The sequence below is a fragment of the Canis lupus genome, chromosome 3, assembly GCF_048164855.1.
Source record: "Canis lupus baileyi chromosome 3, mCanLup2.hap1, whole genome shotgun sequence".
NCBI classification, from domain to species: domain Eukaryota; kingdom Metazoa; phylum Chordata; class Mammalia; order Carnivora; family Canidae; genus Canis; species Canis lupus.
In genome coordinates, this window is record NC_132840.1 from 33,522,032 (window position 1) to 33,540,574 (window position 18,543).

Here is an 18,543-nt window from a genome sequence, read left to right on the forward strand (position 1 = left end):
TCAGGAGGCCGCTTGGGCTCCTGTGTCTGGAAGGCCTGCCTCCCTCCCACGGCCTTCCCTGTTGACCCGAAGCCAGCGCCGGATGGAAGCGTGTTCTTCCACCAGCTGAGAAGTCAGTGCAGACAGCAAGTCTAGGCCAGGTGATCTGGGTCCCAATTTGAGACCTAGCCTTGGTCTGCTCACCTGCATTGAGGTGTGGCCCTGGGACCGGCACGTGGTGCAGGCCTCCCAGCCCTCCCCCACCCCCCCACCCCCGGCTCCATGACACACCCCTCCACTGAGCTGCTGGTCTCGGCCTCGACGCTGACTCATAGGCGGAACCAGGCCCCCGTCTTGTTTCCAGTTTTTAATGTTTTTCTTGTAAAACCCAAAATATAAAACTGGAAGGGGAATGGAAAACAAGTTCTGTACATGTTATATACACGAGGTCTGTGATTTCAAAACCATTGGGGCGAGGAAAGGAAAACACAGTCAAGAGAATGTCGCAGGTCACGGATCCTGCAGGCACCTCAGAGCACCCAGCTCGGGCTTGGGCGATCCTTCCCGGCCAGCACAGGGCAGCCGCTGCAGACCTGGTGCCCTGAGTTTGTGGGGAGCTTTGGCCTGGTTGCTCAGGCTGGGTGCACGGAGAGTGGGAACGGGTGGCTAGTGGGCAAGGTAGTGTCTGTGGTGCAGGGCGGGCAGGTGCCGGCAGGCCTTCCTTCAGGTGTCCGTGTAGATGGACGGGATGTGACTCAGGCAGTGGTCAAAGGCCCCGTTGGGGAAGAAGCTGCAGTCCTCGGGGCCACTGGACGCAATGTCTTCGGATGGCTGTGGTGGCAGCGCCGTGGGGCACGGGGCATCGGCCAGGGCCTCGTAGCCTGTGGGTACAGTGGGGAACAGGGTCCTGGCTGCAGGACGCAGGGGCTAGGCTTCATCATCTTTTCCCAGCCCCCCGGCCGCAGCCTCCTGCCCAGGGTCGCTGGTCAGCAGGGCCGCTCTGAGCCCCTGCTCTCAGACAGGGGGGCTGGCAGTGGGGAGACGCGCCAGGCCCTCACAAGGGCCCCAGGGCAGTGGGAGACAGCTGGAGGGCTCGGGGCAGCCTGCCAGCCAGGGCCGGATGGCAGGGCAGAGTGTGGGGAAGCGAGGGGTGGGTGAGCACGGTTCCTCCTCGTGGGGGCAGAGGGAACCCAGCCCCTGCCCACCCCTTCACATTCCTTCACCTGACCACACACAGGAAACCCCAAACAGAGCAGCACTCCCTGGGCTCTCAGGGCTCTTGAAGCCTCTCACGTAAGCTTCTCAGCAATTCCGAGAAGCAGGAGTCATCACCCCATTTTACAGCTGAGAAGACCGGCTCACACAGGCCAAGACACTTGTCCAAGGTCACCTGCTCATCGGTGGGATAACTGGGATTCGAACCCAGATCCACCTGGGATAGCAGGTAGCAGGGGAGAAGGGGTGCACAGGCAGGGAAGCTGACTCTGGCCCCTCGGAGTTAGTTATTTCTGCTGCTCCACCAAGAAGTCCTGCCATGGGCTGGACAGAGCAGAGGGAGGATGAGGGCGTGAGACCTGGCAGTGCTGGGAACGGTGGCCAGTGCCTCGGCACACACCAACCCGTATGTGTGCAAACATGGGGCACACACACCCACACACACCCTGGGATTGGGTCCCCATCTGCCTGTGACACATGTATGTGACATGTGTCCATCCACAGATGTCCTTATGCAGTGCTTGAACACAGTCTGTGCACACAGACGGGGGTCGGGGGATGGGTTCAGGGTAGCACAATGTGTGTACAGATGGGAATAGGGAACAGGGAACATGTGGGTGCACACTGATGGGGCATGAACATCGCACAGGCGTGATGCACACACACGTGGGCAGACCTGGGCACATGTGCCCTGTGAGCTCCTCAAATACGGGGGCTCTCCCTGCTTGGATCCCACCTGTGCTGGCCCTATTCCGTGCACAGGCACACACAGACGTGTACTGCAGGGTGTGAAGAAAGATGGGACAGCCGTGTGTGAACAGAACACACGGATCCACAGGTGGACAGACATGCAGGTTTTGGTGTGCCTGTCAATGGCCTTGTCACTGTCCCTACGTCCCCAGCCCTCTACCCCCGCAGCACACGCTGCCATGGCCACCCCAGAGGCCTCTGGGACAGGGTCAGGCTCCCCTCTGTCTGTGGCTCCCATGCTGCCCAGGCCCTTTGGCCCTAGCTGGACGCAGGGCTGGAGGCTGATGTGGGAGGTGGGGGGCTTGGCTTAGGAGCTCGCCGAGGGTCCAGGGTCTGGCTGCACCCATGTGGCACCCCTACTCCGACGGGCACCGCCTGCTGCTCCAAGCCCGATCCCACCCCGGGCTGTGGGCCACCCTCCGCTCCACTGGCCGCCTCCCTCGCAGTGGGGGCTTCACCGGGGACCCTTGGGGGACACAGACATGGCCCAAGAACAGGCACGACCCACAGGCTCCGTCCTTTCCCAGTCTGACCACTCTGGCCCCGGTTCCCGGATCTGTAGACAGAGGTCAGCTCTGTCGCTTTCCCTGCTGTGGCCCCAGCGTCTGCAGCCGAGCCTGGCACACAGTAGGTGCTCAATAAATATTTAAAGGGAAACATCAACTGACAAGCTCCCAGTCGGATTCTTCTCTGTGTTCGGGACCCACCAGAGGGCGGGCACATATCGGCCATGTGACAACGAGGCAGGCAGGATGCAAATCCCAGTTTTGTGGGGGCCCGGGACCTCGGTGAGCCTCATTTCCCCTCCTGTGAAGCAGGGAGGCCTCCACCTCCCCGGCTGTCCCAAGGCTCCGGGGGTAGGGGTGGGCCTCGGCAGGGGGTCAGGGAAGGGCGGCATGCAGTTGGGGCTTACCTGTGGCAGGTAGAGGCACACCGAGGCTGTGGTAGCCGTTGGGCCGCAGGGGGTTGAACCCGTGGGCCTCCCCGGCCAGGCCGTCCCCACCCGCCGCCGGCTCAGCTGTCCGGTAGCAGTCGCCATAGGGGAAGCGGTTCTGGACGGAGTGGAAGGTGCCCTGGTGCCCTGCAGGAGGGGCGGCCGGGCCGTGTCAACGTGGGTGGGGGGACCCTGGGCCCCTTCCCCGGCTCTGCCTGGCACTGGGCGGCGCAGGGAAGAGCGGCCTCACGCGGCCCACCTGCCTGCAGGCATTCGTGGCCGACGTGCTGCTCGAGGTAGGGACGGCGGGGGGCCCGTCCCCCCGGAGGTGCTGCTGGCTCGCCTTCCTCCAGGCGCCCCCGCCAGCTGCCAGCGCTGTTCCCTCTGCTGGGAGAGCCCTTCCACACCCCGCACGGAATCTCCCCCGGGAAGTGCCCTCCCCCACTAGGCGTGCTGGGTCACCTGGCTCCTGGCTCAGTGCTCCCTGGCGATTCCGAGTCCCCACCCACCTCCCTCTGCTCTGGGCACCCCAGCAGGAGTAGGCGGGTATGTGTGGAGGGCACCACCCCGCCCCCGCCCTGAGCTCACCTTGTGGACTGGGCAGAGGTGCGGGGGGCGGGCTCTGGAAGGGCGGGTAGGGTGGCTTGCCGGGGAGTGTGGGGAAGGGCTGGCCCCCGGGGGAATGGCTCTGAGAGGACGGTGGCAGTGGTGGTGGCCCGAGCCCCTTCAGTGGGCTGACCATGGGTGACAGGAGGCCGGGCCCCAACCTGGAGAGAACAGAGACAGTCATCAGTAGGATAGGCCCTGGGGCCTGTGGGGGCCAGAGGCACGGTGGCTGCTTGCTTGCTTCCCTCCAGTGACGCTGTGCTCACTACCTGAGCTGCTCTTACTTAAGACAATGCAGTTAGAAGAGGATGCTTTTACTTCTGATTGTGTTCAAACTGGAATGAAATCTGAATGTCCTCTGAGCTTGAGAGGCCAAAGAAATCAGTAAAGAACTTCTATGTGGTATTGAGGACTGGTTTCAGCTGGACCTTCAAGTCGACAGAACTGTGTTTAAACCCCATCTGCTCTCACTGGCTGCACGACTTTGGACAAAGATGCTTCATGTCTCTGAGCCTCGCTCTGCGCCCGGGGTTGCCGTGTTCTCCCGCTGGCACACGGGACCTCTTCTGACCCAGGTAAAGTACCAGCCACCCCCGCTGGCTCCTGCCGCCCCCTGCACTAGCTGCTCTGGCCCAGGAATGGGAGCACCGATGCCCTGGCAGCCCCTCAGCAGAACGGCCCATGGCACCACCAGTCACCACCTGTGAAGCCTCTGCCTCACTTCACAGATCACAGGTCTGTCTCAAAACGCCAAGGTTCAGAGAGGGGCCTCACCCAGCAGTCCTGGCCTCACAGGTTAGGATGAGGGTACAATTAAGTAAATCAAAGTAGTCAAAGAACCCAATGCCTAAGGTCAGATTCTTAGCCACTCCATGGATCATCAACATCATTATAAAGATGTAGGGAAGGAAAACTAGCATCACGTTCTGAGGTCTAAGTTGGGCTTCCTTCCCCTGCACAGTGTGCTTTCAGGGACCTTCTGTCTCCATCCCTGGACTTGCATACCTCCTCTGATGGGGGGCTCACCACCTCCCTTCATACAGAGGCTGAGAGGGTGCAGGCCTGAGCCTGTGCTCTCTGGAAGCCCATGTTCTGGACTGAGGCCGCAGCAGCTGAGAGCTGTGCAGTTACCCTGAACTCAGCTGAGCCCTTGCAGGTCGTCTAACTGGACTGCATGTCAATGCAGACCAGGTTCCTTCCTCGTGCTGCCACCTCAGCCTCTGGGGTCTGCTCACAGGAACCAGCCTGGCCCCGGGGGCCCTGGGGGTCTGGGGGCTCTGGGGGCCGGGCTGAAGGCTCACGGCCTGTAGAGCACACATGCACACCAGAGAGGCGGGGGGAGCTCAGCGCGTCCATCCTCTTGCTGGCCTTTGTGGATCTGTTGGACTGTCCGCGTGAACACACCCCACAAGTTCAGTGTCACAGCTGCAAGTGATTGCTTCAGGCCAGGACTATGACCCTTGCTTACCCTCTGAAACACCATGTGTTAAGGGGACAGATCAGTGCCTTTCTCTGAGGGAAGCAAGACTATCTTGAAACAGAGAAAGATTTGGGGAGAGACTGGTGGGCTCCATGTCTGTGGCTCTGCTAGGACTCCCTTCTGCTCCCTCCAGCCTGGGCATCCCTTGGTCTCCGCCCCCCCTGCTGTGCAGCCTTTATTCAATATCTGGACCCCCGCCTCTGTGGGGAGGCAGAAGGCAGGAGGGGTGGGGCTCTATGCTGGATCCCGGGTCCCCAGCCTGACATCTAACACATGGGAGGTACCCCCTTGGCCTCAAGGTAATGAACAGAATCCACACCAAGGCTCTGGGACTTCTCATTAGCATCACTGTTAATATTTTTAGGTTTCTCTCACGGGACCTGTAGGCGGGACAAGGTTTACCGCTGCGTCTATTGGCTGTAGAGGGCTGAGCATAAGGTGGGTGTCCTCACGGCCAGTTCTCCAGCTGAGGCTTGGCTGCAGCACGGCCAGAAAGGCGGATGGTCCTCCTGTAGGCCTGCCGCGTGCTGCCCACCTGCCTTACGCCCACCCCCTCCCGGCACCCACACCCGGCTCCTCCCTGACATCATCGGTCCCCTCCCCTGGGAGCCCCCCACCGGCCAGGTCCCCACCTCTCCGGCGCTCCGTACTCAGCACTGGGCCTGGCACACGGCAAACAGCTGATAAATACTAACAAACGGGTTTCTTAATCGCTCAGCTACAAAACCCAGAGATTAACAGCATTGCAGAATTAAGGAGAACCAGATCTAAGGGGTGGGTGGGGGGAAGACATGCATTCTCAACGTTTGTTTTTCCTGTCTCAAACCTGCCATAAATTCACATTTGCCACCTTCACAGCCAGTGAAATTAAACAGAACACGACTCTCTCTGCAGCAGACATGAGGCTGAGGTTACGCCGCTCTACCTGAACTCTTTTAAAAGGAAAAAAGATCATCTGGAGCTCCTCTTCTGAGTCATGCAAATGATTCCTAAATCAAATATTTTTGCTTCAATTGGAACCTATAAAAATTAATATAAAACCTCACTGGCTTGGCAGACTGAGGGCTTCAGACCTCGTATGGGGCTGGGGAAAAAAAAAAAAAAAACGCCCTTTCGGCGTCTTCTCTGAGCCAGGGTAAATAAATTTGGTCATGAAGTCAGGCCCTCTTAGCATATTTTCGAGTGAATCAGATAATTCTGTCAAGCTATTTAAACGTCCCAGCAAACCACCGGGGAGCCGCGAGTGGCCTTCCCTGTTGACTTTGGCAGGAAGGGGAGGCTGAAGGCCTTTCCCTCCAACTTGCTCCTCTTCTCAGGGGCTGAAAAAAGAAACCCATTCAAGCTGGGCCCGGGCCTGGTGTCAGGCTGGAGGGCCCTCCTCTCCCTCAGCCCAGCCAAAGGAGCCCGGGCGCCTAGCCGGTGGGGGTGACTCGAGCCCTCACTCCCAGGCATGGGCGGGTGGACGGCAGGCTGGGCCATCCTGGTCTTGTCATCACTCTGCCTCTCGCTGCAGGAATTCTTGACGGGCACTTATGCAGGCGGCAGGCAGGTGATGAATGAGGCGGAGCAGAGTGCACAGGCCTGAGCGGGGAAAGGTCTCTGTGGTTTATTTTAGTTTGCTTAGAGATATTTTTGGGCTGGCTGGTGGGTGAGCAGGTGGCCTGAGCCGGCGGGTGGGGGGTGGGGGTGGAAGGGGTCCAGGGACTTAGTGTCTATGGAACCTGCACCAGATGACACGTACAATGCCAGGCATGGCTGCTTCTCATCACCATCCTAGAGGAGGATACTTTAATACCCAATCTACAGAGGAGGAAACTGAGGGTAAGGAGGCCTGGTTCTCTGGTCCCCTTTTGCAGCCCCCCAGGCTGCCTCTTCGTGGCTCTCCACCCACTCACCACAGTCTTTCTCTGCTCCATGAATGACACTTCTGCCTACGCAGGGCCTCCTCCTCTCCCCACCCGGAAGAGTTTCCCCGAGGCCTGCTAATGCCATGGCACTAACGCCTCCTGGTGGTCCTCCTCCCCACCCACCAGCCCTGGCTCAGGCCGCCATCCACCCACATGTGATGCTGCCCCTGGCCACCAGCCCCACGCCACAGCCACACTGTCCTTCCCACACTGACCACATCGCTGCTCAGCACCCTTCGGATACAGTCCCACCACAGGCCATGTGATCTGGCCCTGGCGACCTCCCTCCTGAGCTCGTCACCCCACATGAAGGGGCCTGTTTCCCAGAACCACCAAGCTCTCACCACGTCTACACTCTCGCTGCTCCTTCTCCCAATCTCTCCACTCAGTCAACTGCTATCTCACTTTGGAGGCCTGGCCTAGCACCACCTCCAGGAAGCCTTCCCTGACACTGTCTTCCACTGCACTGGGTTCTCCTCTGGGTTGCCACAGCCCCTCCAGCTCCTTCCCTCAGAGCATCCGGCCCGCATGGTCAGTCCCTGTGGGTCTATCTCCCCTCCTCATGGTGAGCTTCTCGAGGGCTGCGGTCACTGGTGGCTCCAGCTCTGGGCCCAGGGCCTGCCCACACCAGGGGCTCGAGAACTGGGTGCTGAGTGAACGGCTGAGTGAGTAGCAGAAGGAGCCGAGTTAGGAGCCCTGAATAACAAATCTGGTGATGAAGCCAGGCTGGCCCCAGGCACAGGCAGGCCGATGCCAAGGCCATGGGGCGTGGGGAGGAAGGGCAGGGGAGGAGGAAGGTCCTTAGGCCAGGCCTCGGGGGACAAGTCTGATCAAGTCCTGCTAGCGGTAAGTGAAAGTGGCAGGGAGGGCAGGCGGTGGGGCCATGTGACCTTCCTCTGCCCATCTGCAAGGAAAACAGATTTTGGCCACACCAGGGGCCAGCAATTAGCACATTTACCATTTCCAGCCAATTAAGTGGCCACAATGGGAACCACATTGAATAGAGGAAGAGGCCGCTCCTCGCAGTGATGCTGCAGTACCAGCCCCTGGACAGCCCCAGTAGTCGGGGCAGCGACCCCAGCTGCAATGGCCAGAAGCAGGGGTGAGGGCCAGATGAACACCTCTGGAGTGGGCAGCAGGCCGTCTGCTCACCAAACACATGGCATGGGCCTAAGACAACCCAGAGTGAGGCTGCCAAGGAGGCTTAGTATAGGAATCCAGAAAATGGGGGTTGGGGGGTGAGGGTGGGCAGCACAGTGCCTTCCCTGGGTGCCCTCACGGGGCAGGAGGAAGGTAGGAGGTGAAGCATCCAGAAGTCCAGGTGCCGATACCATTGACCTGATGGGTGGCTGTGAGGTGCCAGTGAAACTATGCACAGAAGGTGTTTGGTACAGAGTGCAGTACACAGTAAGCGCTGCATAAATGCTCATTATTCTCATTATCAGTAACAATCATAGCGTGTGCAGGATGCCTGCCCTCATCTGCCTCCCATCCAGGTGCCTGCTTACTGTCCCAGAGGACTGGCTTGTTGTACGTACCCATCCCTGGTGCTCTCGGCCGTGGGTAGAGGGGACAGATGGAGGTGGGAACTGGTGGTGGCATCCAGCGCGTGGTGCCTGGAAGGGACATCGTGCATGGGGGGCAGGATGCCTGATGCGAGCCCGTTGTGGGAGGTGATGGAGCCAGGATACACACCTGCAGGAAAGCAAACGAGTATCCCTGGGCTTCGGCCACTCCCCAGAGGTGGCTGTGAGCAACCCAGGAGTGTGTGCCTGCTGACGGACAGAGAAGACCCAAAGGGGAACCAGCAAGGTCCTACTAACAGAAGGTCGGCAGCCCAAATAGGGAGATGCTCCCTCTGTTTATGCCCCAGCTGCAGGGCTGTGTGTAGGGCTGAGGCCTATCCTGGAAGCAGAGGTGAACTGACCAGGGGTTGTCAGAAGCATTCATGCTCAGGCTGCATGTGTGTGCACATGTATGCACGTGATCACGCGTGGGCATGCATGCATGTTTGGGGATGGGGGGTTGTATGGAGCGTGCGGCCTCAAGTCTCTGGGACTGCTCTGGGAAAGAAGAGGCTTGTTCTGTGTAGCCTCAGAAGCAGACAGGGATCCTGGAATGGAGAGCAGCTTGAGAGAAACTGAGGGCTCGGCCTACTTCTCATAGGAGAGCTGCTGTAAGGTCCTGCCTTTGCAGGAAATGAGCTACTCATCTCCAGAGGTGTACAAGCACAGCCTGGATGTCCACTGTGAGGGTTTCCAAAGAGACAGTGATTGTGCTAGCTGGATGGCAGGCTGGCCTAGGAGACCTATGAGAAGGGATGCCACAGATGGTTGTACAGGCCGTACACTACACAAGGGTCCCGAATGAGGAGAGGGGGCAGCCATACTCTAATCTTAATTCTAAATCTCAAGGAGACCCCTGCAGGGTGATGCCACCTTTTATCACCTTTGACTCCCCAGGGTCTTACCCTTGTTAAGGTAGGTGGGAGATGAATCAAATGGGGGACATTAGGTCATAGTCAGGTGTTGCTCCCTGGGCCTAACTGAGGGTCTGAGGCCAGTGCTTCCCAAATGCCTGTGCCAAGGAACCCCAATTAGATGAGAGAATTGATCCCTATTCTGGGACTCCAGCCTCAGATGGACACAGCAGGTGTTCCAAGTTCTTCTCTAGTTTATCTGAAAAAAACATGGGACCAATTTTGTTTCCTTTTTTAAATCTGGCCACATTTATTTGAATTTTAATAGAAGTTGACAGGATTTTCCTCAAAATTAACTCATTGAGTTGATACCCTGGGAAGACTCTGCAGGTCCGAGGGCCACCCCAGTGCTCCACTGAGGCAGTGTTCACACTGGTTGGTCAGAGCTCAGCTGGGTCAGCTGTTACACTTTGAACAGCACTCCCGTCATCGTGGATCCAGACCCAATGCTCTGTATCACGAGGACCATGTGAGTACACCACATACTCTCTTCATGGATGGAGTAAAGAAGGAACTTTTACATTCTCTGGTGGCTGGGGTTCCAAGGCTAGCCCATCCCAGGTTGGCCCCTTCCGTCCAGTCCTGCAATTCAGGAAGCTGCTACCAGGAATGGAGCAGGGCCAGGCAGGGATGGCCAGCTCAAAGCCTCAACTGCAGCTAATCGTGCCTCCCAAGTGATGCCAAAACGAAGTCCACGTAGAGCCAGGCCTGGGAAATAGCCGGGGGCTGCAGCTCAGGCTGCCCTACATGTCCACGCAGGGGCCTATGGCCCAGGCTTTCCCAAGGGCTGACTGTGAGACCCCAGGGCTCCAAAGCGGCTCTTGGGGGCCTTCTGCCTCTCAGCCCCATCCTTACCCTGTCCCACCTTGGGGACTTCTGCTCCCACGGGCAGCCCCCACCCCCATCCACCCGCCACTTCCCTTACCACACCCCCCTCCCCAGCTTGGTCAGGAAGGCACCAGATGGGATGTCTGAGGACACAGCCTGGCTTGGTGGGGCTCATGGCTTGCTCCATTCACCACTCTCCTGAGCACCTCTTTACCTGCCATCTTGAACCAATTTGGGGGCCTGACAGCCAGAAAGGCCTAGAATCCTGATAAATCCTGCTCTCTCTCCCTCAGCCACACTGACCTCGTGCTTCTCATGTCTTCACTGCCCATCATGTTACCCAGGTCTGCTAAAGGAGCCTGCTGGATAAGCTTCCGAGGGCTTCCTATGAAGAGAGCTGGGGCTAGCTGATGAGAGACAAGCTCTTGGGAGTTAGTTTCCTGCTGTCAGACAGTGAAAATTCAGTGTCACGATGCCAGCTCTCCCTTGCCCTCATGCCTCTATTCCAGACTCCTCTGTCCTAACATTCCTTGAATTTGTCCCATTTCCCCTTGCCCTTTGCCCTGCCCTGTCCACCCCACGCCAGACACACGGTGGGCCACTGAGTATGTGAAGCAGGCATGCGGAGCATGCGGACGGAGAGCGGATGGCAATGAGGGAGTCACTGCATCATGAGGGGTGGCGGGATGGGAACACCAGGGAGCCCGCTGGCCTCTCCCCAGAATGCACCATTTGAGGCTGTAAATCAGTGTCATCAATCATCAGCCATGAGCGCTGAACCTCTGGCCCTAACATCTATTTCCAAATGTGCCTCAAGCACTTGCTGTGTGGCCTACAGAAGAACCTAGTGGCGGAAGCCCAGAGGGATCCAGGACTCCCGGGCTGGCCTGTGCTGGAAGCAGCCCAAGGACAGGGACCAGCACACGGTCTGGTACACAGCAGGTGCCCCACAGTGAGGTGTGGCATCAACAGCAGGAAGACAGCAGGCTGTTTGATTAAGGGCATGGCCTGCGGCCACACAGCCCAAGTTCAAGTCCGGCCTCTGTCATTTACTGTCTATGGAACCTCAGCAAAAAGGTATTTCACCTCTCCAGGATTCAGTCTCCTCATCTGGAAAAGAAAGCGCACAGGAGCATGTACTTTATGAGGATGACGTGAGGACTTGGTTAACCTACACGTACTGTCGCCAGAACAGCTCCTGGCACATACTCAGTAAGAGGGGGCCGTGCATTATTACGAGACAGGTGAGTAAACAGTTACTCTTCTCAGTCACTATGAACAACAACAACGATAATAATGATAAAATTATCTGTCACACTGGGTTTATATAAGCGATCACATTTGTTGTCACAGCAGGTCTGGGGGAAAAAACCAAGGCTTGAGGCAGGGAAGACTGCTCTCGCTCGCTGTCTGAGCAGCCCCAGGCGGGCTCCTCCCAACCACGATGCTGCTTCAGTGACTTTGCTTCTCATCTGCAGCATATGGGCTCAAGGGGACTGAATGACAGGACGTTGATTCAGTGGCCAGCCCATGCCGGTGCTCAAGACATGTCTCTTGCTGGCCCGGCACTGCTCCCTGGAGTAGGCCCCGGCCTGGTCTCTGGGACTTTCAGCCGGGATCTGCTGCTAACTTCTCCATATGACCTTAGGTCAGTCCTTCTCCTGCCCCATCTTAAGTACCCCCGGGTCAAGACGATGGGCCTATAGGACCTGTGCCCCAAGGGCAGCCACTGTACAGTGGGCACAGCCTCTTTCTTGCTGAGCCGCAGGATCCTCAACACATCCCCTTATCACTGGGGTCTCCCCTCACTGGCTGTTTTAGCAGCTCTGACCTCATGGGAAGCAGCCCACAGGAGAGGGTGTGATCCCTTCTCCACAGGCCCATCCTCCCGGGGTGTCCTTGCCATTGGGGACCTGTGTGAGCACAGACCCCTGTGAAGGGCAATGCAGAGAAAGCATCAACACCTTCTCTTCCTGAGGTTGTTTGGTAAGTGCTTTGGCATTGTTTTAAGTTTGCTGCTACTTCAACGCTGAGGGGAGAGCAGTAAAAATTAGAAAATAAAAAATGTTTCAAATGGCTGGAGTAATTCAAGAACTCCCAGAGGGTGGGAGGAGCTCTCTGCTCTGATACTGTGGTTTCTTTGGGGGGCAGGGACAGCAGAGCAGCAGTCCTGTCAGCTGGCATCCATCCGCAGGCCACCCCACCCGCCAGCCACACAGCGAGGATCCTGCTGGGGCCCGAGACCTGTGCAGCAGCTGCTGGGAGGACAGACAGGCTACTTCAGTGGGGCCAGAGGCTCTGAGCGTCTGGCTAGATGGGCCTGCGGGGTCCCAGGGGTCACCGGGCTCCATCTCTGGGCCGTAGAGTAAGACGGAAGTGATTATGGCCCAGTGGTCCACCCTCTAGGAGCCCGAGCCCGGTTTTCTCTCCTGAAGTAAGTGTGGTGGTGCGGGGAGCCCTGATGGGGGAGCACGTGGGACGTCAGGTTGAAGTGCAGGGGCTACCTCAGGGAAGGACTGGGGTCAGGAGGCCAGCAAGGCAAATATGAGAGGCTTGGAGACAAGGCATTCAGGGAACTGTGTATGATGTGCCAAGGTTGGGGTGGGCAGCCACCAGGGATGCCCTGGCCCCTGAGGTCTCGAAGGCCAGGCTAAAGGGACCCCGGGCTTCCTCCCATGTGGCCATAGAGCCACAGAGGAGCTTGAGGGAACTCAAGCCAGAGGAGCCGGTGCCCCCGCAGCCCCTGAGCCTACAGAGCCTGGTGGTCTCCTGCAGGGCCGTGCACCAGGCCCTGCCTCTCTGCACACATACCTGGGAGCAGCTCCTGGCCCAGGTTGCGGCCCCCCTTCCTGTCGCTGGCCGTCAGCTGTGTGGACCCGTGGAGCTGCTGCAGGGCCAAGCACTCGGTCAGGACGTCGGCCTCAGGATCGGGGCCTGTGTGCAGCTGAGGAGCAAGCAGATGGAGAGACGGTGTTAGAGTGAGACCACCTGTCCATGGGCCACCCTCCACGTAGGGGCAGGACAGGAAGGACGGAGGCTCCAGAGTAGGGCCCTTCACCTCACCACACCTCAGCCTCCTCACCTGCAGAATGGAGCTAACTGTGTATGTTGGGTTCGTTCAGGGCTGAGAAGGAGATGCCAAGGCAAGAGTGAAGAGGCAGAGATTTTATCAGGGGAAGTGCCTGGCTGAGAGGAAACCAGAGAGCGGGGCAGGCTGGGGGAGCCATTGGCCGAGCCCCAAGTCTGACTCCGAGGGAAGGAGGTTGGTGGAAGCGTCCTAGATTAGGAGTCCTTGGGGAGCCGAGGTGTGGTGAAGTCAGGGGACTCCGTGTCTCCCAGGCAGGTGTCTTGCCTCAGTATCCCTGCAGGGCCTGCCACACTCCGTTCTTGGCTGGGAGTAGCCTACAGGAGGCACGGCCTCACACACGGGCCCAGATGGGTATCAAGTGCAGGAGCTGGGGCCTTCCACAAGGAGCCGTCTCGCGGCCACCATGGTGAACTCGTGTGTGGAGTAAAATACACTGTGTGTACAGCAGGTGTCCTTCCTTCCTCTTGCCTTCCCTCCATCCTTCATTCTTCCTGGCACAAGGCACACTGGAAATAGCCTAGGGCTAGTGACTGAAGATCTGGGTTCAGATTCCAACCCACTTCTTACTCCCTGTGTGACCCTGAACAAATAACCTAACCTCTCGTGCTGCCCTCTGCCTGTAAGGAGCCACCATACTCGCCCCCCAGCCCAGTCTGCTGTGTGTGGTATAAGACGACAGGTACGAATGAGCTTGTTGTAGGCACCATGTGAAGGGCTGGCTGACCCCAGCTGGCTGAGTCCCACATGTGACAGTGGGCACCCTGGATCCGTATACGGACTTGAGGTTGCTGGCTGAGAGCAAGCCTAGGGCAGCAAATCTTTGGCCAACAACCCTCAGCCGTCCTAAAGGCAGACATGAGCTCCGTACCCCAGAAATTCTTCACCTCCCCAGACAGGGACAGGGAGGGGCTGCTTGAGGCCCTTGCAACATGGGGCAATGAGGCTGGTGTGCACCTGGAGGGGGAGGGCCCCCTCTCCCAGGGTAATCCCAAAGCCAGACTATCAAAGCACTGAACACTGACTTGTCCAGACTCTCATTTGACCTGGGACTCAACCAGCCCAGAGAAGGTGAGAACCTTGTCCCACATTACACAGCAGCTGAGAGTCGGCCCCCAGGCTTTTCCCAGCCTCCCAGGCCAGAGGGCCAGCACCCTGGCTCGAGCACAGCATAGCCAGCCTCCCGACGGGCCCTCAGCTCCCTTCCCCAGCAGCTGCTTTCCATGTAAATTCAGTTTCTGGCAAAAGAGGGCCAAGGCATGTTCTCGCAGACCGCAATGTCGATCGGATTAGGAGCAGCAGGAGAGGAGAATTAAGGAAGAAAAGCATTTCTAATTCTCCCTGAAACGCAGCAGGGCTGCCAAGGAGCTGTCATAATACAAGGGTCGCTTTACCCAGAGAGATACATCATCCCCGATGGCTCCTAATGGACGCTTATGGTTGGGAAGTTTGTAGATCTGCGGCCCCAGGTCCCTGGGGCTCCGTGCGAGCCAAGCATGGGGCCTGGGAAACCAGGGCAGGATTCTGGTCCTTGGGCACCAGTCTGCTCGGGAGAAAAGCCTCCTTGGCATGGAGCCTGGGCCATTCCCCATCCCCGCTCAGGCCCCGGGGACAGGCAGGTCTGGGGTGGGCCCCGGCTCTGTCACTCCTGTGCTGCATGACTCTGTGCAGATCTGCTAACTCTCTGAGCCTCAGTTTCCACATCTCTAAGATGAGGGATTAAAAACTGCCCAGCTCTTCGCTAGAGCGAATACTGAATGAGATACAGCACTTGAAGCACCAGGCTCAGCACCGGGTCCAGGCTCCTCCCTCTGTCAGAGTGAGGACTGGTGTGCTGGATGTGCTATTTCCACCGGCCAGCTCAGGTACATGCCTTGACCATGTCCCTTTTCTGCTTTGCTGCGTCTGGGGGGTTCCCTAGGGCTTGTGGGATGAAGACTGGAGCCTCCAGCCTGGCTGTCCCCCAACCGTGTCTTTCCAGCTGAGGCCTGCTGGTCCCAGACCCATCAAGTACACCCCCACCCCACGGGACTAAAGCAGGCCGCTTTCTCCAGCCTCTGGACCTTTCTCTGCTTTACTCACTGCCATAGCCACAGTTCTTAATACAGTGCTGGGAAAACAGTAGGTGTACCATAAATATTGCAGAGCAAACTCTGCTGTCAGGCTGATGTCTCTGGATTGGCCCTGGTGTTGCTCTTCACCCTCACCCCTGCCCTCCCTTGCACTCAAGAGCTCACCCCAGTGTTCTTCTGGAGATGTGGGTTGGGCCCAAAGGTGGGCTCCCTGGGTCTCTCTGTGGCTCACACCCTCCTTGTCCAAAACAGAAATCACTGCTTTCTCCTGCAAGCCTAGCCTGCTTCTTTCTTAGACCATCTGTCCTGGTCAAGGGGCCCACCACTGTCCCCCCACCGAAGTCCACCTCTGCTACTCTTCCGCCACCCCCCTTCTCTCCCCATCTGGTCCCACTTTGCTCTCACCAGCCTCCATTGCCTCTCCTGCTCCCCAGTAGCGGCCTCCCTGCCTCAGGATTCCCTCCAACCCATTCCCCACAAAGGCCCCAGAGCCATCCTTCACAGTGACATTCTCTGCTTAAGATCCCCCCACCCCATCCCCCACCAATGGCACCACATCCTCAAGTAGAGTTCTGGGCCTGTCAGGTCTGCTCCCTGAAGGCTGCCTTTCCTCCTTGCAGGCCTGCTCGGCCTCGGACAGGCAGGGTGCCTACTGTTTCAGCTTCAGTCACTCTGGGACTGGGACACCCTCTCCTTACTATCTTCACCTGCCCACTGCTCACCCCTTCAAGATTTGATGACGGCATGTGCCAACCTCTGCTCTGGGCTTTTACTCTGGGCCAAGTACTGTTCCACACCCTTAGTGCACATTTACTCATGCAATCCTTGCGACAAGGCTCTCAAGTAAGTCCTCTGTTGCCCCCATGTGACAGTTGAGGAACATGAAGAACAAAGGCTCTGAGAGAGGAGCCTGAGGCCAGAGGCAGGCTGGCTGCAGAGCACACACGACCATGCTCCACTGTCACAGCTGTCATTTCTTCCGTGGACCCTCCCACTCCCACTCTGAGAGGCTAAGGCCCCCTCCTCTGCGCCCCTGATTATCCTCTGCACACCACTCTTGCTGTACTTCTCATATTCTACTGAAGGATCTCTTTATGTGTCTCTCTCTTTCAGGTCCCCAATAGAGGAGGGCACATAGTTTTCCATTTTTCTATCCTTGATGCCTACACTGGGTCTGAGTGAGCCACAGCGAGATGGCAGATGGGTGACAGAGAAGCTGGCGGATGGTCTGGGGGTGGAGAGATGTCTGGCCGGCTGCAGGTGAGGAAGTGAACTTGGCGGCCAGGTGGGAGGCAGGTCATGGATGATGGACAGCAGCATCCTTGGGTGTGCAGAAGGGTGAATGCATGCAAGGCGTGCGGAGACCTGGTTTGTTGCTGGACAGGTGTCTGGAGGCCTGGGGGGGCTGGGCCTGGAAGGGGGACTGTCTTACCTTCTTACGCACCTGCTGCTCTTTGGCTGAATGGGCCTTCACATGCTTGCGGAGGGAGCTGGGGTCCGTGTAGCGCTTGGAGCAGCCAGGGATCTGACAGGCGTAGGGCTTCTGGAACATCAGAGGGATGGAGGTGGGGTGAGGGAGGCCCGAGGTCATGCACTGTGTGATCCGCAGTAGGGAGGGGGCAGGCTGCAGGCTCACACCAGATCCCTCCCCCTGTGCCCCCAGCCTGGAGGGGTCTGACCCAGCTGGCCCTGCCCTTGGGCCTCACAGTGAAGGAGAGACTGTGTCTCCATTCTCCTCTCATGCCGGAACCTCAGGGATCTCAGGAAAGTCACCTCCCGTCTCTGAGTCTCTTTTCTCCCTTGTAAAATGGGGCCAACGAAATTCTAAGGGTTTTCCCAGTTCTGACACTGGCTCTGAGAAAAGCACATCCTTTGAGCCCACCAGGTGGACAAGGAGCACAGCGGCTCCTAGGAGGAGGGGGGAAGGAGGAGGAAAGCAGGGATGGGGAAGAGAGGGGACAGCACAGGGCCAAGCTGCAGTATGGCAGGCCCAGGCTACGAGTGACTAACCACACCTTACAGCAGGTTCAGAGACGCCAGACTGCTTTGGGTTCATGAGAAATTGGAGGCAGGGAGGGAGCTGGATCTCAGACACAGGCCTGGAGAGGCGGCGGCGAGTGTGTGTGTGTGTGTGTGTCTCTGTGCCCTTTGTGAATCTTGCTCTTGGGCACTGCTCACCTAGAACCAATTCATACCTCTGCTGTTCCTGCCTGAGCCTCATACTGCCCTCCAATCTCCCTTCCCCCAACAGCCAGAGGGCCTTTCTCACAGCCCCAGCCATTCTCTCACCTTTGAAATCCTCTCCATGGCTCCCTTGTGCCCTCTAACACAGCCCACCTCCCGGCACTGAAGGCCCTCTGGGACTCGGCCCCCAAAGTTCCCAGCTGTCTTCCTGCCCCTGCCCCTGTGCGCCCACCTGCCCAGCCCTCCTGGAATCTCCTTCCTACCTCCATCTTCCTGCGGGCAGCCCTGAGCACCCTGTACTGCTGGGTTCCTTCAATGTCCTTCTCCACCAGGTGGAGCATTTCCTTGGGGGCTGGGGGCGAGGTGTGGTTGGGGGGTTGTGTATGGTCCCTCTGACTGGTCTCAGGTCCCAGGGACTGACTCTAGCTGAATTCTGAGCTCTCGTGTAGGGTCTCCCACAGGACCCTGCTTGGGGTTTCAGCTGCTGCTGGGGCTTCCCGTTTTAAATATACCTAGTGGCTCTGATTTCTCCAGGCCCTCTGACCTCTACAGCGGCTGCAGGGAATGGGAGGGTGTTTGGAGAAGGTGGTGCTTCCCTGTTGAGGTACTGGGGTGGCTATGTCCCTGTCAGACACACTCATACGGAACCCCTCCAACCACCACCACCTCCCCTGACCTCAGGCAACTCCTGTCCCTGCTGGCCCAAGGACAGGCCAGTCCAACCACAGACCCAAGGACCTTGTGGGGAGGGGCAAGCAGAAAGAGACGACCATACCTTGGAGCTGCCACGGACAGTTGCCAGGTTAAAGAAACGGAGGAGAGCAAAAAGAAAGAGACAGAGAAGTGAGAGGCTGGCTTGGCCGAGAGGAAGGTACAGGCAGGAGGGTGGAGGGCCTGCATCAGACCTGCCCCTCCCCAGCTGCGCAACACATAGACACGTACCCCTCCCCACCGCCCCATTTCTCCTAGGGATCTGCACCCACCCTGATGCGTGCACACACATACACATACACGTTCTCTCTTG

General features: G+C 58.3%; 1 protein-coding gene across 2 annotated transcripts in view; it reads right to left on the reverse strand.

Moving 5' to 3' along the window:
- Positions 1–331: 331 nt before the first annotated feature.
- The window catches only part of GLIS1 (GLIS family zinc finger 1), a 223,809-nt gene continuing 205,597 nt past the window's right edge, over positions 332–18,543 (reverse strand). For both annotated transcript variants that reach the window (XM_072820295.1, XM_072820294.1), the window contains 6 exons: positions 16,768–16,878; positions 12,990–13,122; positions 8,410–8,566; positions 3,467–3,645; positions 2,858–3,025; positions 332–860 (listed from right to left, as the gene is read on the reverse strand). In XM_072820295.1, coding sequence (XP_072676396.1) covers positions 703–860; positions 2,858–3,025; positions 3,467–3,645; positions 8,410–8,566; positions 12,990–13,122; positions 16,768–16,878 — 906 coding nt within the window. In that variant the 3' untranslated portion in view covers positions 332–702. The remainder of the gene's footprint in view (positions 861–2,857; positions 3,026–3,466; positions 3,646–8,409; positions 8,567–12,989; positions 13,123–16,767; positions 16,879–18,543) is intronic.